This window comes from Argopecten irradians, chromosome 14 (genome assembly GCF_041381155.1).
Source record: "Argopecten irradians isolate NY chromosome 14, Ai_NY, whole genome shotgun sequence".
Classification (NCBI taxonomy): Eukaryota; Metazoa; Mollusca; class Bivalvia; order Pectinida; family Pectinidae; genus Argopecten; species Argopecten irradians.
In genome coordinates, this window is record NC_091147.1 from 24,905,460 (window position 1) to 24,926,661 (window position 21,202).

Consider the following 21,202-nt stretch of genomic DNA (forward strand, 5'->3'; position numbering starts at 1 on the left):
TGGTATTACATCCACTCCTGTTTTAAGTCATAGTAAAACTGAAGGTTCTGTCTGAGACAACATATCAGCAGTTAGTTTGGTACTTTGATATACAGCAACGGAATTAAAAAACGGTACACTATGGTTGAATGTGTGGTTTAAATTTTGGGTGTAAAATCTCTGCAATCTTTAAAATCTATACAAGCCTGTGATTGTTCAGGGTTTTTTTTCAACTGAACTGTCTTCTATTTTACTATGACATAAACCATGGGTGGATATAACGATAGTGGTAGTAACCCCTGGAGTATCAAGGATTATATGATAAATAAATGCCAGTATTTAAAGAAAACAAACATTTAAATACATATAGATGTTGTACTTTATTAAGAGTATTGTACAGAAACACAATAATATAAATTGTTACAATATTTCTAAAACAAAATCTCAGGTAATTGAAATTTTGTTATATATGGTAAAAATGTCTCCTAATTATATATATACATATATAAAACACTTATAATCGAGTAATGCGATTCTTCATTGTCATCCATATAAAATAGTTTAAAAATACAACTATCAAAACTGATCATCGTATTTGAAACAAAAAATGAATTAATATTACACAACATTTTAACATCTAGTGTGCTTGTGTATACTCGTACTCGTATTTATTGTAGTCAATTCTCGACCTTTGTGGTTGAAATCTGAATGATAACTGGATATGAATCATAATATGTCTAGTGTTACTAATATTACAACATACTTGTACTACAGATATACATAACGTACGTGTTTAGGGACCATGTGTTATCCGGAACATGCCGTCTTCTTTGACCCATACCTCGTATTAGGGAAATTATTATAGTAGTGTTGGTAACATGCCCTTTATGCACACAATTACATATGAAAATTAATTTATAAAAATGAAGACAATGTATGTTTTAAAAATTGAAACATCTTAACACCCAAAAAATAATTTATTTCTCTTCGTGTTTGTTTTCATTAAAAAATGGCTATTCAAAGTTACAAAAATCTGCGGAAGTTAATTGTATTTAAATTTGCTTTTCAGATTTTTATCAAATTCGGTTTTTTCACATCCTGTGTCGGGATTTCGATATAGCTTTCGGATGTCGTTTTTTGCCTTTTCTACGTCTGCCTTTCGACTTTCTTGGCAAACCTGAAAAATGATCATAAACAAAGTTAAAGTGAGATGAAATATGAATCATTTTCCAAAAAATTATTGTTTTTGAAAACAATTTTGTTTAAAATTCATCTCTTAAGTAGACAGTTTTAATCCGCATGAAATACGTTTGGCAGTGAAAAGAAAGTGTAATTTTAAAACAACACTTAGATGGCTTACGTTCATAATGAAGTACAAATCCGGATCCCGACTTCGTTCGCTGTTTAATTGACATCACGATTTCCAAAGAACCTCCTTTTAGAACTGTTACAAACTTCTCCCCATTTCCACTGAAGATGACCTTTCCATTTTTACCCCTGAAATGTTTGATAACGAGGCTGTCCTTCTCGTCATCGATATCCACATAGTCTACTTTCAGTTTCAATTGACGGCCTCCTATCTATAAACAAACAAAAAATAAACATGTATTATCTTATCTCAGTAGTTTTTTTAAACATACATTTGTATTTTATTAATGCGAATTATTGGGCACAAGTTGGTAAACTTAAATAAAAGCCTCTCGAATATAAAATTCAATCCGTTATCAACAATATCAGACGATACTCCTACAAATGTGATAACTAACTATATCAATATACTAATACTAGAATTGTCTCAGTAGATAAATATAGCATTCATAAATCTATTACGAAAACAATAACTTATTTCAATATTTAATAATAATTGTGTTTCAGTAGAATCACTTAAAATATAACGATCATCTGAGTTCTGATACAGAATGGCACAAAGATGTAGGACCTTCACGATCACGTGTTCAGAATCACATACACATGTAACAGTCTCCCACATAGTTGACAATTACCAATCAGTGTTTCTTTCTTCAAGTACCCCGGAATTCATCTACCTCTTGAAATTGACATATACCTATTGACCCCAGCTATTATAGGACGTAATACAACGAAACAGAGCACACTACCACATTCAAACATTGGATATTTCTTCCCACCAGACGCTTCTCACCGATATTGTTATCTACGGTAGAAGTTAACCTAGATGTCTGGAAACATGCGGTGCACAAGAGGTGAAGGCCGCGCCAATGTTTTGGCAACTTTCGACTTGTATGATACACATCTTAAGATTAAATATAGCGTTAACTCTCAAGATAGAGACAGAAGTAAGGTATATTCCTCATAACAATACGTAATACATGTATCTTAATAATTTAGCTGATTTTATAACATATAAATCTAGGGGGGATTATACTAATGAACCAGAGTTTTAGAACACTTAAATGATATTGGAATAATTATATTTACTTTCACTCGTAGTCGGCATTTCTTGTTTTCTCTCGGATAATGCCAGGGGTATTTCTCGTGGCTTCGGACCATGGCTGACTTTAATCGTCTTGGCGGACTGGTGTCGCACATATTAATAATGTTATCTGAAATGTGATAGAAAATCATAAAGTTGAAACTACGTATGATAATAATTCATCTCTAGACATTATTGAATAAAATATTATATATATATTTTTTGCCCATCCATAATACAATTGTAATGCGCTCTCTCTTTCCCTCCCTCTCTCCACTCCCACTCCCCTCTCTCTCTAAAAAATATATATTTATTATTATTATCTTACATTTAAATCAATTTGTATTTATTTATATGTCATTGTTGTTTGGAGAAGGTTTTTATAAGTTGTGATAACTTGTGCCCAATCCTATTGTATGTGTTTTTTAACAATAAAATACGTTTGAAAAATACGTTAAAAAACTCAAACTGAATACAAACTTGATTAATTAATTCATCTTGTGTAGTTGTTATAACTAAAATATTGTTTGTTTGTTCAAACAAAAGAAATATGATATTTTATAAGAAAACTGTAAGTACTTTCTGTACATCACAATAGACTATATATGACATTTACGTTAATTAATTCATGGTTTATCAATTGACTAAATTATTTATTTATTAGCAACTATAGTAGTGATACGTTGTAACGCTGTACATTAAATTGATACCCATAGTTTTGTCATTACAAATTAGATGTAGTAATTGTATTTACTATCTATATGTGTAGCTACATACTTTATAATTGTCCAACAAGTATATGCTTCTATTTCCAGGATCAGTTAGTATAGAAGAACGTGACATATCATTTTATACAGAGTCTATCACGGACGGGGAATTAGATGTAAGATACTATCTTTACTCACGGTAGAATATCTACCCCACACAGACACTTAAGTTTTAAAGTCTAGCTCCAATATCACGAAACAATTCTAATCATTAATATAATTCTGGTTCTGACTTGGTCCCTTAGCTTATAGCAGACAATGCAAGTTAAAAAAGTATACAATTGAGATTTTATATTAGAAGTGACTTCATTCGATTTGTAAAGTAAGAACATAACTGTTTCATGATTTGCGTTAAGTAGCCATTTAACATCAATTAACATATCTATCTTCTGATATATTATGTATTATACTTTCTACTAGGCAAAGAGTGACATAAGGATGTCGTGTTGAATAGATTGTCTCTTTTACTGATAATGTCATCAATGTAACTGATTATGTATATGTAACAATTGTGCGTGAGAGTGACTACTGTTTCATTCTTTGTCCATTTCTGTAGTAAAATCTTATATTATTGGAGGAAATAAAGGAAATAGTAATTATCTACAAAACCATCAGAAACTTGGGAGTTTAAAACGTCGTATAAAAATAATTCAACTCTAGATATTATTGAATACATCAACTTGATTAACTAATTCAAATTTCTGTTTTAGTAATGGAGTTAATGGCTAAAATATTATTTATTTGTTCGAATACTGTAAGCAAACTTATTTTCGCGCAACTTCATTTCGCGTTATCATACCTTAAAACTTTTTCACAGCGATTCATTCCTTTTGGCGATTTTGATTTCTCTTGTTTTATTTTACCAGTATTTGAAACATTTTTTCGCGGAAATTCATTTCCGCGATTTTTTGACTTATCTGGTTCTACTTTACCTGTATTTGAAACGATTTTCGCGGCGATTCCTTTTCGCGAATTTTGACTTCTCCAGTTCTTTTTTACCTGTATTTGAAACACTTTTCGCGGAGATTCCTTTTCGCGATTTTTGACTTCTCCAGTTCTACTTTACCAGTATTTGAAACATTTTTCGCGGTGGTTTAATTTCACGGGGTTTTTTTGTATCGCGCAAAATACGCGAATTTTATCGCGCGCGAAAATAACTTGATTAATAATTAATAAATATATGATATTATATCAGAACTTTGTGTACCTTCTGTTATACATTGATGGCCACCACTTCTAAGATGATCGCCAGTTCGACCGAAACACCGAGGCGACGAGGTCATGGTGAAAAATGCTGGACCGTTCCAATTCATTGTACAGTTTCTCCGCCAGTAGCATTCATTTCGCTGCACCAGTAAATGTGGGGAAAGTCCCGTACAGCCGGGCTGACTACTGCTGGTTAGATTTACATCAGGGGCATATATAACCCCACCCTGGGGACATGACATCGTTATCTGGCTCGGCTTTGTCCTAATCATTTCGTTTTGAAGTGTAGCTGAAAATAATATGTAGAAATATTTTAAGCATGAATTATATTTTAATGTAATGAAGACTTTCCAAACTCACTGTTAAAACTGTGTATTTTTCAATAGAATTGGGAATTTTTGGTTCATGTTTTGTTTAGGATTTAATTTTCTTTAAGCGAACGATTAGTATAAGCAAATACGAAACCGGGCATACTTGTAATTTTATAATTTAAACTTGGTTGTACTATCATTTTGATTGGTTAAAATAAATATGATATTAACCCATAACGTAAAAAGATGTCACCTTTTAAACCGTCTCTTTTGATTGCTTGGTACAGTAGCAAGTATTTCAAAGATAATTTTTTTATCAATAAGTGAAAATGCAGGTGCAAATATAGGTAATATCAGTATAAGAATTAACATGAATACACATGTTATGTTATAGAGACATAACACAAAATCTTGTTGTATTATATAGAGCACAGTCAGATGTTTGTGTAATATCTCCGTAATATATAAAAAAAAGTTAAACGTTCAATAGACGTTAATGTGTTACAAACTAGACTTTGCCACGAACGATTTATGTTTAAATATTACATGTATTAGCGTTTTAGTTACGTGGACTGAACACTTAACATTTAAGTAAGAGTTACTTCCCTTACACTAACATACAATGTTTCCCAGCGATAGTGCCGTTGAAAATTATTTATATTCTTCGATTTTTGTATCTCTACTTCATTTCTTCTATTTAACTAACAGATTGGTCTTTTCCAATGAAGTTGTATAATGTCTTGTCAATATTCGGTAATCCGTTATTTTTTAAAAAGATCTCATCGATTATATATCTAAAAAATTGGATAAATTTGATACAAAATGTTGTTATTTAATTTTAGATGTTCCGTTTGGTCATCCAAATAATGATATTTAGTTTGGCAGAAGTGCCTTGTATATTATTTTATTAATTATTGAACGTCGGTAGCATATGTAGAAGCGGCAAAATGCACTGCCAGACTGGGATTTGAACCCGGGAGTCTCCGAACACTAGCTAAGGTACTCTACCAATTGAGATACCTGGTAGTCGGCCGGCAATCGGACCTATCCAGAACCACTATACGTGTCAGAATGTATGAGATGGAAATTATTAGTTACTTACCATAGTAACATTTGATATTATTAAAAATAACAACTGCTACAATCAATGAGATAACCATCTCAACCACTGATACCGTATACGATAAGTGAAATGAAGATTATTTAGAGGTGTCAGCTTACACGACCGGAAGGAAAACTGAAACTTCTACTAGTACCACATATTTATCTACCTTAAAACGTTTTACTTGAGAAGCAGGTAAATATTTGTCTTTTTTTTCTCAGCAAACATGTCATTCATTGCTTCCGGGATTTAATACGTTGCTCACTGGGTATTTCTAGGTATTTACTTCCGCTTATATAAGTCTCATATCCTTGTTTCTCTTTCCGGCGTCATCTTAGCTTCAATGTGGGAGGTGTTGGAATTTAAATTTGACTCGATAAGATATTTCCCTCGATATCAAGGTAAGAATGTTCGATACTTCCTTTCGCTGTATATATGTGTATTATACTGAAAGTCTTCCTTGTTACTCAATGAACCCCAATGGTAACCACCATTAGTTCGGGGTATAAAGTACTTGGGTGTTCATATAGGCTTTTGCATACCAATATAACACAAGGAAATAATATCGCATTATTTTATAGCCTATTACGAAAGCTTCTTAATCTTATATTGGAAAACAAAGAGTAAGATACGAAATATGAACTCACCATGAACAGGTGTTTGTACTGGGACATTCCGAGGTTGGTCATTGGCTAGACGTAATTGATTTTCTCCAATCAGTTTCACTGAAAAATGAATATTTCATTAAAACTTCTTGTTTGGAATTTCATTTTAAACATACAATATATTGTATATGAATCAATGAAAATAGTAGATAAAGTAGTTAATGCATATTTGGCCACAATTATAAATTACATTTTGATGATAACGTTACTAATTTTGTATTCTTTTTCATCCTCGATTTCCAGGGGTTATGATCGCTTACAATCTCTACACCCCTGGAATATACCATAGCATAACTGAAGGCTTTGGTGCGACATCGGATGAGCAGACAGTTTGATGTTTATGAAAAGAATCGAATAACGGTACGTTTTATGACTTTAAAGTTGAGCGTCCTTCTCTGTACATCTTCAAAGTAACTCTACACGCACGTGATTGATCTGTTTTTCTCCTGAATTGTCTTTAGTTTTGCAATGGTGTGTTCTAGGGGCGAGATTGTAAGTGGTCGTATATTGTAACGTCTGGAAGTTGGAATGTTTATCTATAAGTTAACACATACAAATAAAACATCAGTTACAATTACAATCGCATGCTTACATTCTTCATAGTTTTCATAGTTATGGTTAATGTAAAATTAATCAAGCCAATTATATTGCATCCATGTTATCACTTTACCCACACAGCACCTACCATCATATGATGCCACGAAACCTTGATCTGGTAACTCTTTGCTCTTTGGACGCCATTCTATTTCAAATTTGGAACCAGTTTCGGAGAAAACAGACTGCTTTTTAAATGTCCGTTTCCTAAGCTTCCCAGTATCCGATGTCCACACAATCTTTGGTCGGTTATTATTTGTTACGTGTATGTCCAAAAAGGTTAGGGTTAATCGAACTTTTTCGGCTGTGTTCCCGAACCGTCTAGTGCAGCGGGAGTTATGAGCTTGGATATAGGAACTATCGATAATTCCACTTCTGGAAACAATTGGTAAAGCTTTGCCTCCTAGACACATGGCGTGGAAGGAATCTACAATATTAGTAAAGAGCTGTTAAGAACCTGTGGGTTTGGTGTAACGTTCCGGGATGTAAATTTTACATCACAGTTACAGTTTACTGTTAATACTATCAACCAACTATCTTTTGCGTACTATTTTTTTTACGAATTTCGCAATCAAGGTAAATTCACGAAAGTTTATCTCCGCGAATTTATTTATTCCACAATTCTTGCAAAATGAAATTTAAAGATATTTCTATTCAATTTTGAACCTGTTAAACTTAATCTCAGCGGAAATGTTTTAAAACAGGAATCGAAAAATTTAGTAGCCGCGAAAGAAAGTTGTTTACACTTCAGTGAATTTGTTATTGAATATTGGCTTCAATAAACAGTTTTAATTTTTTTTTAATTTTATCAAACCAGTATAGCTCTTGTATTAAATGCGACTAATATGTTATATGCTATTATTAATATGTATAACGATAATACATACCTTTTGGAACGCATAAAGGAAGTTTTACAGAAACATAGGTCAAGGGTTTTCCTTTACAGGCCTTTCTATGTCCAGGCAAAGGGGTGAGTCTCTCTAGAACTCTTCGTAACCGGATGCTACAAGACTCCTGGTTTGCGCATGCCTGGCTCTCTTTGGACAATAACAAAGACGTTCCCAAACAGTCATTTTTGTTATATACACACGTGCCGCTATCAGAGTGACCAGCTAGGACTTTAGGTGTCAGCATCACGTAATGGTGCGGACAGGTGATGTTCATGTAGTCAGCGTGTCGTGTCACACATCTACTGACAAAGTTTTCAGCTCGAGGATCAGTACCTATGCAAGATCAAATGGTTAAAAAATGATTAAATTATTTTCGTCGTTTCAATAAGGTATGTTTCATGTATCTTTTTATCATATATCTTAGTTAAATAGATAAAATCGACTTCATGCAAAAATATTTTATATCCTATCAAAAATTGAAACTTCATTATATAACAATATTTAAAGTGAATAGTCGGGCAAAGAAAACCAGTCTAAATGCGTTCATTGGCCTTCCAAAAGTTCTCACATATTAATACGACGGCCAAGTTCTGCTTACGTTTCCCAGTTCTGACCATTAAAGTAAAGGAAAGTTGAAAGTATTGAAAGCGAGGCTGCGTGTAAATGTAACCACGGACATAGTCAGCCGGGAGGACGAATTAGGATTCCTATACTTTAAATTAATTTCTTCGTACGCAGACAGATTTTGGCGAGAGATTTTATTTTTTCCATTTCATAAGAAATTGTACTGGATACATTCACACCATTTTTACCGACTTTAGCCATCCTTGCCCGACTTTTCACTTTAATTGTGTATATGGAAATTCGTATGATCGATTAATGTTGCTACACTAGTGTTAAATCGTCCTTTTTCTCTATCAAAACAGGAGCAGACGAATTAGTATCTTTCTGCAGATACAAAAGTTACTTACTTATAAAATACACTATTAAAAACTAATTATTGTTCAAATGATGAGTATCGTTTGTGCTCTTTCGGCGGTGAGTTATGCGAAACAGTAACGAGAAATGTTCTGACAATATCTATGCATTGTTATAATGACCCCGCTATTCTTAAACTCTTGACAGGTGTATACAGACATAGCGTTGAGCAAATAACTTACTTCCCTATATCAATAACACTTTTGTGTGCGTCAAACATAGCGCGCATTATCAAAGGAGAACATATTGTACATAACATGAATTATTCGTGTGCACTCTCTTTCACGGTTTTCAGATTTTCATGAATACAAATATTCGAGTTTATGCGTTGAAACAACGATATCATTTTGTATAAGATATCGTTCTTTTTTATGTATATTCATGGTTTGCATACCGACTACGAAAATAACGAGCATTTCTAAACAAAGAAAAAATTATATTACACTGTATATAATGTATCGAAAACAAAAAGAGGAGCCTCGGAATACCTTGATCCAGTGAAACGTTATGCATTTCATTGTAGTTCAATACCTATCGAATACTTACTGAAGTATTATGATAAAATTCGAGAGATAAATAAGACATTTGCAGATTTTGGGCTAATATTTTCATATTGAATTACTTTCTGTTTGAATTTAAGGTAATGGTTTTAACAGTATATTATTTAGAAACATGGATATAACGGCCAAATATACCTGTCTCAGAAACATCAAGTTTAGAGTGCAAGACATTTGAAGTTTTTAAGCTGCTTAATGTGAGGTAATAGCTTTGATAACGTGGTGCATTTATATATATTAGAAACCAGCAGTCTGAAATCGATAGGGTACTTGCTAGTATAAATTTCAACAGTGCATTTAAACTTACCTGTGACATAGATAGCGCTGGCTAATCGGCTGAACACAAGGACACAGGAGATGATTTGTAATGTTTCCATGGTGGAGTGTTACGTTCATACCAAGTGACAATCTTCCGGACATTTTTCTTCATTTTATGTCGACAGGAAGCATTTCAATGTCCCTTATATCAGGAAATAATTTGCCCATCCCATCTTCAGCTTATATTAAAACTTTGTCATTTAGCTATGTTGCTGATTAAAATATACAAAATTAAATCAAAAATTAATTTTGAAAGATGAGTAAACAATGTCTTTGTTTTTAATGAATTCATCCAAATTATCAGTATGCAATAAGATATAAATGCTATTATTTCGGAACAGTTTCGGTTTTTGTTTTCTATTTTCAAAGGTTTCGATTCGCCATCAAGTATAATTCTCTGGCCTACCGATACCTTCCAGATGAAAAAAAAAACAGTATGCCTATCATTTTATAGTGTTGTAATCTCCAGGAAGTGGACTAGCGATTGGAGAACTAACCCGGTCGTCCGGGATAGCCTTTACACAATGTTTGATACTAAGCGATATCGATATTGCTTACACTAAAATGAAGTTTGGGAAAGGACTTTATACAAGCTTTGAGTTTGTTTTCTAATCTATATGTTTTGTAACAGAATGTACAAATATCGATATATGAATAAAAAATTGTTTAAGTGAAGTTAGAAATGTTATCTCAAGAAGCGTGTTGATAAACAAATAACACAGTCTGTTATTATCTGTCCATCTCAAAGATTACACACTTATACACTCACGGTAAGCACACACTCCTATGTCACATGCACTTATACACACATGGTAAACACACACTCCTGTACCACATGCACTTATACACACATGGTAAACATACACTCCCGTCACGCACACTTGTGGTCTATTCCTCGCTATAACTCGCGAACAGCCTTTTATATTTTTAGATGGTTCGTAAAAAGTGTTTCGTAAGTATAATTCAAGGCTGCCATTTTGATATGTTATCGTTATTTGATCTGATGTTTGTTGTGTTTTAAAGGCATGGAACTTTAAAAGATATATCCTATCTTACCAAAGCCCAGTTTCACAAACATTCCTTGACGTTAAGGAATTCCTTAACTAAAAATTGACCGTAGGAACGAATTTCAGAATGAATTAAGACATCTGAAGTAACGGAGTTCTCCTTCAACTTTGTAATGTTTTCCTGTGGCAAATTTAAAGTTAAGGGATTTTCGTGAAGTTGGGCCCTGCTATAGAAAACAAGATGATTGACTGACTACCCAGTTAAATAAAACACACAATATCACAACAAAAGGTATTTTGAATTCTTAAAATACAATGACAGTATCCCATCATATTATGACGGTATCACATCATATTATGACAGTATTACATCATATTATGACAGTATCAAATCATATTATGACAGTATCACATCATATTATGACAGTATCACATCATATTATGACAGTATCACATCATATTATGACAGTATCACATCTATTATGACAGTATCACATCATATTATGACAGTATTACATCCTATTATGACAGTCCTCACATATATTATGACAGTATCACATCATATTATGACAGTATCACATCATATTATGACAGTATCACATCATATTATGACAGTATTACATCCTATTATGACAGTATCACATCATATAATGACAGTATTACATCATATTATGACAGTATCATATCATATTATGACAGTATCACATCATATTATGACAGTATCATATCATATTATGACAGTATCACAACATATTATGACAGAACTTCATCATACATGTACAATGACGGCATTCTATCACACCGTAATTACATTCCATCATATGACATCAATATCCTGTCATATAATTGCAATATTTCATTATATAATAGTGATCGTATCCCATCATATAACATTAATGTCTTATCATATAATTACGACTTGTCTCACCAAATAATATTATCCTAGAAACATACAGTGAAGATATTTAAGCATTATTCTCAATATTGAGAATAATGCTTATGATTTAATTCACATAACTCACTCGGTTACTAATTAGGCATAAATTTATCTGATTTTACTTACTTTTACAATAAAACAAATTGAGTTGTGGCGCAGTGATATCTTGTCCAATAATTCAGTTTAGCCAATCACTGTGCCGCTTTTAAAATTCCCCGCGAAACCGTTTTGTATATGTGACGTCATAATACTTGACGTACAATGCTTTCGGTCTATGGAAAAATAACCTCAAGATCTAACCAATAGAAATTAGTGTAACATATGAAATTAAATTATTATATTATATACTGATAGTTTGTTTGATTAATTAACGTCCTATTAACAGCTATGGTCATGTAATGACGTGTACGATATAATGATGAAATAGAGCCATATACATGTAAGTGACGTATATGTACGATATAAGACAACCATGGTTTTCGAAAGTTCTGAGGTTTGACTATATTAGGATATATAAAGACCAGGATGGTTGTCTATACCTTGTACCACCTGTGTGTTCCAGTAATTAGCCTTACCTGTATTGACCTACATAGTTCATTCATGTAAATCACCTACATAGTCCATTCATATACATCATCTACGCTGATTTGGGCAATGAATACGGAAAGTATATACATATAGGATAAGCACAACGGTAATAGTATATTGCATTTATATATTATTGCCTTCTCTTGAGGGCACTATGATCTTTTAGTGTTGTCGAGATATGACATACATGTACAGTACCCGAGCCATCTATGCTATCATAAGATCTAAGACAACACTATAAGACCATAGTGCCCTCAAAAGAAGGTAATAATGGTTTTTAGTACATAACGAACTGAAGAAAATAAATAAATGATAGACAAGCAATTATGACGACCAACAATTTATTTAAACGGGTGCGGCCACGTCTAACGTTATAGTAGAATTGTATTGGTCGAAATCGTCTATACATGTTTCCAGGCAGATATCTTCGATAATACTCACTGCATATTTCATTGCTAACTCAATTTTTTTCACTATTTTCGTCAATATGACGTACATTTGTACGTAACAAAAAGCGCGCCAAATCATAGTCCCGCGGGAAACCATAGTCCCGGGGCTATCGCTAGTTAGTGCCGGGGACAGAGCCAATGAAAATGCGAGAAAAAAAACATGTTATGTACTTATACGCTAATAGACTAATATAACGTTAACCTATATTTCAAATTGAATAACAATAGCAAAACGCATGCCCACTTGTCACTAAATTCATTCATATCATTCCATGTTCTGACACGTGGTGTTATTAGTAATTTGCATACATTGACAGAATGTATGAAATTACATCGATGAGTGTGAAGTGGTGATAGGTAAGGGTCCGTGGGGATAATTGCATCCTCTATTATCCCGCCTCAGACAAGAATCTTGTATTCCTATTCGTTAAATGACGTCACGTGATATCCAATATATAGTCGTATCAGGTTAGTAGAAATCATATCAGGTTAGGACGACAGAGTTATCGTTCTTTGCCCCTAACGTCATTAGCAACAAGATGGCGGTCAAGTAACGCTTCGCGACGACGGCACTCAACGAGATGGAGACAAAATGTTTGTATGATAGCGCTGATGACCACTTTCAAACCAAACCGAAATCGGCTACACTTATTTAGGATTATCTAATAGAAATGGACCATGACAACGCATTCGGGTCTCCAATGAGGTGAAAATTGTTTTGAGTAGTTTTGGTTTCCATACTCAGTACATAATGCATTTTGCAGTTACTACGTTGAAAGGGTCTTCGATTTTGTTTGTTTGTTTGATTAATTAACGTCCTATTAACAGCTATGGTCATGTAAGGACGGCCTTCCATGTATGCGGTGTGTTGCGTGCATGTTGTGCGAGGTGCGTGTTTCGGGAGACTGCGGTATATTCATGTTGTGTCTTCTTGTATAGCGGAACTTTTGCCCTTTTTATAGTGCTATATCACTGGAGCATGCCGCCGAAGACACTAAGCACCACACCCCACCCGGTCACATTATACTGACAACGGGCGAACCAGTCGTCCCACTCCCTTTTTGCTGAGCGCTAAGCAGGAGCAGAAACTACCACTTTTATAGACTTTGGTGTGTCTCGGCCAGGGGACAGAACCCAGAGCCTTCCTCACAGGGGCGAACGCTCAACTCAAGGCCAAAAGTGAGGCGGTGCCAAGAGAGGCATTAGGAAGTATAAAGTCAGTTAGGAAGAAGAGAAAAGATAAGATCCTAAATTTAGTCGCCTTTTACGATTATGAAATAGGGGCAGCAGGTACAATTCTAACGCCCTACCTGCAGGGCTTCGACGGGATAAATTCGTTACACGGTTTGTTAGTGACCTAATACGGAAAAATATTGGGTCTAAAAAAACCATGTATCAGGCTCGGCTTCGCCACGCCCGATACAAGTGTGTAACTAATATACTCCAGAGGTTACTAACACTGACGTTTTATATATCCACTCTGAGTAGGAATTAAACTGGAGGCAGTTCAGGAGAAAATAACCGATCACAGGCCAGTAAGACTTCCATTGAAGATTATAGTGAGAGCGATACCAACTTACAACCCCTTTGATACACATCAAATGACCAAACTACCTGGGTCTCCTGAACTGCCTTCAGTTTAACTATGAGATAATCGAGGTGTGGATATAACGTCATGTAATGATATCAAGGATGCGATAAGGGAGGGGTTGGGTTTCAACCAATTTGGCTTTTGTACATTTGTATATATATATCAAAATTGAGTTTCTTCCTCCCCACAGTCTCTATCATCTCTTTCTATCTCTATATGTATTACTTATTTATCTATGACCATATAATATGCATTGCCTTGCTACTAAATCTTCTGACGAAGTGAAATAACGGGAAGTAACTCATGCATGTCACGATGACACAATATGTCCCTTTAAAATATGCAAGGTTATCATCACCTGGCACACTCTGTCAAAGTCAAAGCCGGAACAAATCAGATTACCGACATCTGTCGAAAATAAAAAAGAAAAAATATGCAATACATGAAAGTGTCAAAAAATATTGTGTTGTAAATATGACATGAATTCAAATCAAGAACACATGCATCATTCACCAATGAAATGAAATGACGTTTCTCCAGCCCATATGTTAATTTATAAAAGCAAGATACATTCGTAAGTCTTAATACTTTGACGATTAACTTATAAAGAGAATACCAGCTCTCCGGATAAACTAAGTGAGTATTTTTTTTTCCTTTTAATACTGTGTGTTGACTTTTATCAATATCTTTTAGCTAAAAAGGTCCCACTAAAACCGTGAGGAGAGAATTAAAACAAAGGAAAAACACAAGAACGAGCCATAATAGATGGTGTGGAAAACAGCTATATAGGAAGACATGAAATGCCATAAATACCTGATGAAACATTAAGAACTACGGGACGAAACGCAATTATCAACGGGACGAAGCGTGATGAAATAAGCGGCGAAACGCAATCAACAACGTAACGAATTATGATAAACTATTCCTATCGTTATATTATATTATAACAATTATTTGACTTAACCTAATTAAGAATGAAATAAATAGTGATATACTTTGTTTAGTTACGTAGTCGGAAGTTTTAAATCGTCTCTCGTTTCTTGAAAAAACTAGAAAAAAAACATCTGTACACTTTCTCCCAGTGTTTATTGCGGTGTCTCACCTCTGGCAGAAATTGATGCAATGCAATGTACTAACATCATTATCGTGTTGTACGCCTAAGGATTGATATTTGTGGTGGGTTTTTTTAAGTTACTGAAATTACTGTACTAAATTTGTTATTCAAAAGAAAATAACTATTTTGTGACAAACATGCATTTTAAAGATTTTTGGATTGTGATTTGCATATATTGTACGATATATTCTGATGAGATGGAAAGTGAAGTTCGTATATGCTGATGTGGTTTTTTTTTATTACTATTATTTCAGAGAAATGAAGTGGACTGCTGTTATACTGCCTCTGTTGCTTTGCTGGATGATGATGCCGGAAGGAAATGTAGCTTACAATCCGGGACATCGTCAGTCTGAAATGGTAAAAGGTCCGGAATTTCGGAGAGGGCACGTGAGAAAAATAAGGTCAGGAGGAGACTTGGAAGGAGAACGCTGGAGATGAATACCCGGAGCGCCAGCCGAAGCCGATTTAGAATAGTCAGAGTATTCCTGACGATTTGATGTGTTAAATTTTAAGATCTGTATCAACAAAATATTGTGTGAATAGCCATACACTATATTGAAATGAAATAATAAATATCTAATTTTACAGTCTTTTTTGTAGATCCATAATTCAGTCAATGTCCATTATCTATTAGGATCATTAAATACATTTCAAAAAACTGTATTTGAAAAACGAAGACAGATTACCTAGTTAAATGGAGACTACGACTAAAGACAAACATACTGTTACAATCCCAAGTCTAGTTTTGCCTAGGGGTTCGACAGGGTGACACTTTATCACCTTAGTTTTTTAAGCAATAAAATGTTATCATTTATGTGAGAAGAGTGTTAAGTCAGAGCACAGATGACTCGCCATTGGTGATTGAGAGTGGTGTCAGGTCCATAGAAAATCTTTATATTTGATCGACAGAGTGTGTTTCGGTATAAATATTTTGACAAGTCACTTTCTAATTGCCCTTAACGGGCCTTAACCTGCCAGGCATTAAAAACAAACAAGAGGCCCAAGGGTCTTAACGGTCATCTGACTACCTTGGCAATAATCATATAGGAAATTTATTCGATATAGTGTCATGGTAGCCATCTTCGGTTTGGGATCAACCAGAGATGTAACAACACTTTGTCGGGACCATGTCAGTATCATTCAATGCACGTTTCAGCCATATCTCGATGGAAGAACTTGAGCAGTTCAAAATATGTTTTCAAGATGGCGCCTGTGGCGGCCATGTTGGATTTCGGATCGACCCCAAAAATAACAACAGTTTGTCGGGACCATGTCAGAACATTTCATGCTAGTTTCAGACAAATCACACCGTTAGAACTTGAGTTCAAAATGTGTTTTCAAGATTGCGGCTGTAGCGGCCATTTAGGATTTAGCATTGGCCCGAAAAATAACGAACTTGAGAAGAAGTTCAAAATTTGAAAAGGTAACGCACGGCGGACGGCCAAAGTGAAAACTACAACAGGCTTAAAAAAATACACAAAACACATCAAAACAATACGAGAAAATGTCCGCAACAAACTATCTTACAAGCCAATAAACCTTTAAGAAAAACAGAACAATATATGCTATTTTGTCTTGATTCTCTTTCGGAATCCGAACTTTCAGTCTTTTGACGGGGAAAGTTGGTGTTTGATCCTTAATTTGACTATTTCCCGCAAACTCAAAGCTCCATACGTTTAGCAAGCATTGGCGATGTAAATCACCTGTGGCTTTAAAAGCAATCACTTGAAACTAGCTGTAATATTTTAGAAGGAGGAAGAGGGTGCTAATACTCGGAATTCTGTGCCAAATTGTTCAACAGATGGGTAATCATGCATTACAGTTTAACAACAAACTTGATAAGACAAAATTGTAGAAAATTCAAACGTTTAATTGTAATTCAGTATTTACATATACGTACTTGCTAATTTTAGAGAAGATGTAATCATATATTCTGCAGCTTCATTAATTTCTTGTAAAACGAACTTCACAGAAGTATACACTGTAATTCAAAAGTGTTTATGTTTTACCTACTTGCTTATTTTATAAAATGCTTTACCTACTTGCTTATTTTATGAAATATATAATCGCAAATTTTTCAGAAAATGATAAATGAAAATTTCACTAATCCAGTGATCAAGTTTAATTTCAATTTCTAAATATCTTATAGGCAAAAAGACCACTTCGATATAATCGAAACTTTTCTGATGGCTGCAGTGAGTCTTTGTTTCGTCAGTTAGTTCCAGATTGAAAAGAAACCTGAAGAACTCATTCAAGCTCATTTAACATTCTAGCATAACGAAAATTACTTAACCCATCGAAATCGATTTAAACATATCTATTGTTGAAATACCAGACAATAAAAGATTAGGCACACATTATTACATCTTATCAACGCCTTATATCCCAAAATAAATAAATAACTATTCACACATATATAGGATTTCAAATACAAATTATAAATTAACATGCATGTTGTTATACTTAAAATCCTTACAAATCTCTGACTTAATTCTATAAAATATGGCACACACTAATATATATTTGAATTAAGGTCTTTTGCAAGACGTTTAATTTCCAAACAATCTGATTACAATACATATCCTTATAATCACTTCGTTTGATAAGAGGATCTGACAACATCCTATTAGGGGTCATTCATGCGCAAGTGACCTTTGGAAATGACTAATCAAATTGCTGCCTACACAGTCTTGAAAGTGAATTTCAGTGAATTTCCGTGTACGAAGTCATCTCGCACAAAGAGCACATAAAAACTATTTGAATATGTATACTGAGACGAAATGGCGTTTCATTCGATTAACATAGCAACAGACGGAAAATGTATGCATTATCAAAAAAGAACTTTTTGAAATAGGCGAGATAAATTGTTTTCTAAACAGGAATATAACTCGCCTCTAATACCATCCTATTTTAATTTTATAAGTAAGCCCGTGTGCCATTCTATATCAAAGGCTTTCAATATATCACAAAGGACTATAGAAGCATGCTGTGTTTCTTCAAGTGCAGAACATATGTTGTGATAAATAACCATGCATGAAACCCCCGATTGGTAATTGTTACAGACGGAAAATTCTCAATATTTCATTTTGCACGAATTAACAAAACTCGCACCGTCTTTTGTTCATGTATCGATGCATTTTCCGTCGGATTTGATATCTCTCGCTTTTTCGGCACTGCCGGCCCTAGCTTTTGCCAAGTCTTCATTTATGAAAACGTTGCTGCATCTAGGAACAAATTTTGTTGTGTCTATTTCGTTCAAATATTTTTGTTGTGTAGCATTTCCACGTTTAAGTTATGTGACAAGCTCAAACTCAGGAATTTCATAAACGGTCTCTCTTTCTACGTTTGATATTATCCTATCTGTGTTTTTATCTTCTGTTTCGGGTATGACTTAAACTCTTATACAATTTCTTCTACCATACATTTCAAGGTCATCTAATTTTTTTTTAAAGTTCAAAGGGTTTCTGGTCTCGTTATGTTCATTCTCTAATGTTCATTTTGATCTAAATTCAAGCTTATCGCTTTGACCATGCTTTCCAGTACCCATTTTATACAACAAGACACAACACGATTATACCGCAGTCTCCCAAAACACGTATCGCCACAACAAACACGCTGCACACGGCATACATGACCGTGGCTGTTAATAGGACGTTAATTTATCAAACATACAAACAAAAAGTCCTTACCATCGACTATGGCGTTTACAAGTTCATCTTTGTTAACACCACTGATGGCGGACATTGTTGAATCAAAATCAGTGCAGTCAATGAATTCAAGTTCAGAATCTGATCCGCTTGTAGAAATATGTATGGGCACTTACTCGTGGTTTCTTTTATATTTTGTATTTATGTAATTGATTTCCAAATTTCCTTTTGGAAGTGTTTTTTTTTTTTTATTATTTTTTTTCTTGGCATGGGTGGTACTTCTCAGTGCAGGTACATACAATCTAGGATCTGAATCACTGATCAAATTTCCTTTTGGAAGGTTTTCACTTGTAGAAATATGTGTGTCAGGAGCACTCACTTGTGGTTTCTTTTTCCTTTTGTTGATATATTATTCGTATAGACTGTTATCACTTTATATCCTTTTGGAATGTTTTATCTCTGTCTAGGCATGGATGGTACATTACAGTGCACTTTAATGTTGAAATAGCCCGATTGCACTAGATTGAATATTCTGATTTTTTTTTACAACAGACATTATTTATTGGATTGTAAAACCTTAGCCGCTCAAAAGAACCGACTATATTGATCAATACTTTTATTACGACCTTATGTCATAAAATTCGATGCACTGATGAACTCTATATAAAATGTTTAGTAATGTAAATTTTGATATCAACTGGTTGCAATGTCAATCCTTTGATCACGTTTTGTTGGTGATTAACTTTTTGGATTCTATTTTTTTCCCTTGTGATTTGGCAGTCGTTTTTCGAGTATAAATCCTTAAAAGGCACTAAGGGCATGACCAGTTATGCCATCAAACTGCCTAAGCTATAAAAGTTTCTGTGTCATGTCGTCGATGTCTGCCCGTCGTTTTCCAGATACACTTCGACTTTTTCCTTTTGAACGCACTCACTCCAACTGTGGGACGATTGGTTGATCCATTGCCCGTATAATGTGACAGGGTGGAGTTTGCTGCTTGGTGTCTTCGGCGGCATGCTCCAGTAACATAGCACTATAAAATAGGCAAGAGTTCCACTAAACAAGGATACATAATATTAATATACCGCAGTCTCCCATAACACGTACCACGCACTTCATAGACACTATACACCGTATATGTGGGAGGCCGTCCTTACATACCCTGGCTATTAATAGGACGATAATTTAATTAAGCAAACAAGCATGTTAAATGGATGATGATTTTTTTTCTTTACTCCCACCATTCGACTGAACCTGTCTATGCAAGAATATGTAGGCTCCCATCTACAGCCTCGATGCAAATTCAGTTCGATGCTATGTCAATCTACACCATGGATGTTGACAATTATGTAGTGGAGGAGATGCCTGGCCATTCGTGATAATACTTGTACACCACATTCACATCTATGCTGAGCCTATGTCCTTGCAAGAAATATTTCGGATTTTTTGTACATAAAACTGATGCATGGGAAATCATCTGGTGGTCGTCATTTTCATAAATTGCATCTTGCTATCTCTCAAGCCCATAGTACATCATAGCTTTTGTGTACTCCAACACATGATCTTCGTATGTAGCTTCCTTATGTTTTCTTTTGCTTGTTTATTACACTGACCACTACAATATCAGTCACTATCTGTTCAGTTGCTGTTGGCAGGTCAACACAGCTCAAATGAAACCGTTCTCCTCCATTATAGCCAAAATAATTTCATTGTTCCATTTCCTCTTGTCTTCCCTGCAGTGCTAATTCCGTATTTGCATATTACAGTGTCAGCTCCCTTGCAGGTAGGTACCCGTCATTATTTGTTGGGGTCAATTCCCGTCATCTTCTTAGGAAAAGTATGACATTGCGCACGTAAACACATTAAGTTAAAATCAATACCAACCCGCAAGGACAGGTAGCTCTGTAATATGCAAATACAGAATACTCGTTTCACTGATTTTCCTCACATAAGACTGAAGGGTAAAATGCTATGTTAACTACTGAATTGTACACCTGTTCAAATAGTATCCATTTGTTATGTACATGTACAACAGCAGGGAGGCTAGTTC

The 21,202-nt window shown here is 34.4% G+C and overlaps 1 protein-coding gene and 1 long non-coding RNA gene across 2 annotated transcripts; one reads left to right on the forward strand and one right to left on the reverse strand.

Annotated features, from left to right (window-relative positions):
* Positions 1-465: 465 nt before the first annotated feature.
* On the reverse strand, positions 466-10,129 carry LOC138306939 (uncharacterized). Its single transcript, XM_069247525.1, has 8 exons — positions 9,809-10,129; positions 7,964-8,299; positions 7,168-7,503; positions 6,465-6,542; positions 4,406-4,693; positions 2,437-2,561; positions 1,340-1,559; positions 466-1,156 (listed from the first exon to the last, which is right to left on the reverse strand). The coding sequence occupies exons 1-8, from the start codon at positions 9,876-9,878 to the stop codon at positions 1,071-1,073; spliced, it is 1,539 nt and encodes a 512-aa protein (XP_069103626.1). The 5' UTR covers positions 9,879-10,129; the 3' UTR covers positions 466-1,070.
* Positions 6,066-17,394, forward strand: LOC138306941 (uncharacterized). The gene is made up of 3 exons (XR_011205933.1): positions 6,066-6,218; positions 6,726-6,842; positions 15,760-17,394. It is a non-coding gene; the product is annotated as an uncharacterized lncRNA (long non-coding RNA).
* Positions 17,395-21,202: the final 3,808 nt, after the last annotated feature.